Genomic DNA, 5,451 nt, shown 5'->3' with positions numbered 1-5,451 from the left:
AATCAATTCATAATAATTCGGATGGCAATGCACCGTGCGCCGCTCAATCCATGACCGCATGCCAACCACTGAGTATTGTTGCCATGTTGAATCTTTCCTATGTTAAAATTTGCTCATATATCCAACACATCTACCACCTCCAAACACAACCACATACATGTAATTCTACAACAAATATCACATCACATAACGTATTTCACGCCCCATCAACAATGATATCAACACCCCCTAGACCACTCTTAATTCCGTGAATGATGGGTGGCTTAGACCAACTTTCTGTTTACTACTTGTAGTTCATAAGAAATACGAGTGGCAAATCTACATAGCCAATACACGGTGAAGCATAGAAAATATGTACAATGGGTTAAACATAATATGTTTTGACATTAAATTGTTTTCAGTTGAAAATTCTTTTCAATAACTCAGATGTAAAAAATCAACAATTCTCTGAGATTTTTTGGAAACCAGATTTTCCGCCCCTATCAGAAAAAGCTGGAACCAAAAAAAAGATCTGTGGGACGGATTCACAATCAATTCGTAATAATTAGGATATAGATGCATCGTGCACCACACCAACCTGACCGCATGCCAACAATTGAGTATTGTTGCCCTGTTAAATCTTTCGTAGGTTAAAATCTGTTCACGTATCCAACACAGCTACCACCTCCAAACACAACCACATACATGTAATTCTTCCACAAATATCACATAGCATGTTCCAGGCCCCATCAATGACACCAACCGACTAATCGAAGGCGTTTGTTGAATTATTGGATTATATCCATCAATGACATTAACCACATACTTCATCGTATGTTAGCTGAATTTTTGGCCCATATACATCTTATCCCAAGTTCGCAACCGACCAATCGAAATTGTCTATTGTAATCCTACAAAAAATGTCTCCTCGACACCAACGTGTTCCATGTTGTGAATGAGACCATGCCAGTGACACCAACCACCTTTTTTGTCACTTAACTTCTTTGAAGCTCACGGTCATTGTCATTGATGGCTATGTGCATCCATAGATGCGGAGGCCGGGGTTTTTCTACTCTTTCTCAAAAAAAAACTCATGGTCACACACACTGTACTGTAGGATTGATGTAGCATTTCCCTTCCTATTTAACAAGCTAGCCACCCCACACTTTGTTGAGGAAGCACCAACAAGTTGAAATGGCAATGGCTACGAAGATGCTGCTCTTGCTCGCCGTCGTGGCTCTTCTTGTGGCCTCCAGCGGCGCATGGGAGATTAATATCCACATGCCGACGTCAGTTGCCATAGTCATGGCGGGTTTTTTAGAACCCCTAAGATTGACGTCCACATGGGAGATTAACATCCAGAATTCCTAAGATTTTTTAGGACCCAGATTTTCCGACTCCTACCTGCAAAAAGATGAAAACAAAAACAACATTGTTGGAGAGGGGTGGGACAGAGTCACAATCACGCCATAATAATTAGGATATCGATGCATCGTGCACCACTCCAACCTGACCACATTACCTTTGAGTATTGTTGCCATGTTGAATCATTCCTAGGTTAAAAATTTCTCATATATCCAACAAATCTAGCACCTCCAAACACAGCCACATACATGTAATCCTACCACAAATATCACATCACATAATGTGTTCCTGGCCCCATCAAAATTGACATCAACACGCCCTATACCACTCTTAATTCTGCAAATGGATGGGTGGCTTAGGCGAGCTCTCTATTAATACTTGCAGTTCATAAGATATATGAATGGCAAATATGCGTTACCAGCACATGGTGAAGCACGAAAAATGTACAATGGGTTAAATATAATATATTTTGACCCTACTTTTTTTTAAAATTCAAAATTCATCTAGATAATTTAGACGTAAAAAACAGGAGTTCTCCAAGATTTTTTTGGAAAGTGGATTTTCCACCTATGGAAAATACCGGAATAAAAATTCATTGGGGGGGATAGAGTTGCAATGAATTCGTAATAATTAGGATGCCGATGTATCACGCGCCACTTCAACCATGACCGCTTGCCAACCATTGAGTATTGTTGTCATGTTGCATCTTTACCATGTTAAAATTTGCTCATATATCCAACACCTCTACCGCCACCAAACACAGCCACGTACATGTAATCCTACAGTAAATATCACATCACATAACGTGTTCCAGGCCCCATCAACAATGACATCAACACCCCCCTATACTACTCTTAATTTTGTGAATGGATGGGTGGCTTAGGCCATCTCTATGTTAGTACGTGCAGTTCATAACAAATATGTACAACGGCTTAAATATCATATATTTTTAGTTTCAAAATACATTTGGATAACTCAGACGTAAAAAATCCGGAATTCTCTGAGAGTTTTTGGAAACCCGATTTTCCGCCCCTACCGAAAAAGCCGGAATAAAAAGACCAATTGAGGGGACAGAGTCACAATCAATTCATAATATTAGGATGTCGATGTGCGCCACACCAACCTGACCGCACGCCAACCATTGAGTATTGTTACCCTGTTGAATCTTTCCTAGGTTGAAATTTGCTCACGTATCCAAAATATCTACCACCTCCAAACATAGCCACATACATGTAATCCTTCCACAAATATCACATAACGTGTGCCAGGCGCCATCAATGACACCAACCGACCAACCGAAAGCGTTTGTTGGATTATTGGATCATATCCATCAATGACACTAACCACATACTTGACCTTATGTTAGTATTGGCTCATATACATCTTATCCCATGTTCCCAACCGACCAATCGAAATTGTGTGTTGTAATCCTGCAGAAAAAAGTCTCCTCAACACCAACGTGTTCCATGCTGTGAATGCGACCGCGCCGGTGACACCAACCACCTCTTTTGTCACTTAATTTCTTTCAACCTCACAGTCATTGTCATTGATGGCTATGTGAATCCATATAGATGTGGAGGCCGGGTTTTTTCTCCTCTTTCTCAAAAAAAAAAAACTCACGGTCACACACACTCTACTGTAGGATTGATGTAGCTTTTCCCTTCCTATATAACGAGCTAGCCACACCACACTTTCTGCATAGCACTGCACCTCAGGAAGCACCAACAAGTAGAAATGGCAATGGATACGAAGACGCTGCTCCTGGTCGCTGCCATGGCTCTTCTTGTGGCCTCCAGTGGCGCATGGGAGACTAACATACACATGCCGACGTCAGTTGCCACAGTCACCGCCATGGATGAGGCCGTGGCGCCGCTGATCCATGCGCTGCGGCCGCTTCTGGGCTCGGGCGGGCAGCTGGGGAGGCGCGCCGGCGTGGCATGCGACAGCTGGCGGCTGGGTGTGGAGGCGCACAACGTGCGTGACTGGAAGACGGTCCCCGCCAGCTGCGAGGGCTACGTCGGGCACTACATGCTCGGCGGTCACTACCGCCGCGATTCCAAGGTTGTCATCGACCAGGCCATCTCCTACGTCGAGAGCCTGAAGCTCGCCGGCAACGGCAAGGAGGTGTGGGTCTTCGACGTCGACGAGACCACGCTCTCCAACCTCCCCTACTACGCCACTCACGGCTTCGGGTACCTGCCTGCCGTTATATACTATACATACATATGCTATAGATGCGTACGTACGTGCACATTATACTTGCGATTTATTGCAGGTGGATATATCTGAGCCGGGACTTGTTGCACTCATCTTGTCGTTCGGACAAAGTAGAAATCTGACTAGAACTTATTAAAACCATCAACTCAATATTTTTTGCCCAGTAACCATCAACTCTCTAGCTAGCTAGAAACCACCGGTAAAATCTTAATTGGCACATAACATCTTCCGATGAATACAATTGAAAAAACAAATGAGACCAGAAGTGGAAATAAAATCTTAATTATTGGACATGTTGGACCTTATTGCTGGTCACGGGTCACCTCCAATCACAGCCCCGGAGACGGCCAGAAGGACCATATACATGCATGCCCTGTGAGTGACGAGCTAAACAAGAGGACTGCACGGAGATAGTGATGTGATAGCTACTTTATCAATGGATTTTGTATTTCGTAACCGTCCTGATGAAAAGATGATCTAGCTGACATGCATGGTTGACAGGGCTACGCCGTACAACTGGACGAGCTTCCAAGAGTACGCGCGGCAGGCGAGCGCACCAGCCCTGCCAGAGACGAAGCGGCTGTACAACAAGTTGCTCTCCGTCGGCATTAAGCCTGTGATCCTCACCGGCCGGAGAGAGGCCCAGAGGACCGCCACTATCACAAACCTCCGCCGGCAGGGGTTCTCTAGGTCGATGACGGTGCTGCTGAAGCCAGCGGAGTTCAAGGGCTCCTCGGTGACCTTCAAGTCCGGTGAGAGACAGAAGCTGTTGGACGCCGGGTATGTCATCGTCGGCAACATCGGTGACCAGTGGAGCGACATCCTCGGCACGCCAGAGGGCGCCCGCACCTTTAAGCTGCCCGACCCCATGTACTACATCGGCTAGGGCTAGGCCGCCTCCGGATCTCATGTGTCACCGTCGATTGCTCGAATAAGTTACATGCATGCTCTCCGTTACATGCAATGCATGCTTCGTCAATAATCCCTCACTTGTGGCTGCTTGCTTCATTTCCATATATATACTTGATCAGTTGTTGTATTAATAAGATGTATTATGAAGAAGTGGCATCTATCTATCTATCTTCGATTATATGTGCAATTCAGAGATGAGCCTAGGCTCATCTACTCTAATTGAATAGTAAATTCGAGAAAATCGTAAAAAAACAGAAATTCTTAGGGCATCCAAGATTCTCGGGTGCGCTAGGACTGTGCCAATTTCCATGGTCAAATGACAACTGAGGAGGTCATGGCAGAAGAACAAGATTGGGCCTGCATGGTGCTTTCTTTCAAATTTTCTTTTACAGTCAAATTTTTGATATTATTTTGCCAAGAGCTCCTCGGATGTCAATTGACCACGAACATTTTCATGCACCTAGCGCACCTGAGTATATTAGAGACCTTAAAATTTCAGATTTCACTGAATTTCTTACTATTTTTTTAATGTACTGTTTATCGGCAGCTGTAGATGAGGAGGAAACAAACCACTGTTGACGCTCAAAAGTGGCACGATTATAAAGAGTAGCTTCAAGCTATGTCAAGATTAATTCAAACTTATTATTGAAATTCACCATGAGATGGCTCTCTTCGAGAAGATCAAGATGGATATGAAGATGGTCTAATATGGAGATCGGGTGCAAAAGTTATGACAAGTTCAGAGATGCTCGTGTTGACACCAGATTAAAGAATGGTTTGAAACCCAATTGAGATGGCCTCAAATGGAAAAAGTTTCAACATGAAAATTGTGCTCTCGTCGAAGCGGTTGATTTTAATATAAAAAGCGTCTCAATCGGAGTTCATATGCAAAAGTTAGAGCCGAAAATGCCCGGCGATGGCCGGACACTCCGGGAATGATCATCCGGGTTTTGGATTTCTCCGAGGACTGTTAGCTTT

General features: G+C 44.1%; 1 protein-coding gene across 1 annotated transcript; it reads left to right on the top strand.

Annotated features, from left to right (window-relative positions):
* Nucleotides 1-3,045: 3,045 nt before the first annotated feature.
* LOC119288152 (acid phosphatase 1-like) lies at nucleotides 3,046-4,658 on the top strand. The gene is made up of 2 exons (XM_037567779.1): nucleotides 3,046-3,536; nucleotides 4,063-4,658. The coding sequence occupies exons 1-2, from the start codon at nucleotides 3,079-3,081 to the stop codon at nucleotides 4,445-4,447; spliced, it is 843 nt and encodes a 280-aa protein (XP_037423676.1). The 5' UTR covers nucleotides 3,046-3,078; the 3' UTR covers nucleotides 4,448-4,658.
* Nucleotides 4,659-5,451: the final 793 nt, after the last annotated feature.

The sequence above is a fragment of the Triticum dicoccoides genome, chromosome 4A, assembly GCF_002162155.2.
Source record: "Triticum dicoccoides isolate Atlit2015 ecotype Zavitan chromosome 4A, WEW_v2.0, whole genome shotgun sequence".
Lineage (NCBI taxonomy): Eukaryota > Viridiplantae > Streptophyta > Magnoliopsida > Poales > Poaceae > Triticum > Triticum dicoccoides.
Note: the sequence above shows the minus strand (reverse complement) of the source record. Positions and strands in the feature narration are given on the sequence as shown.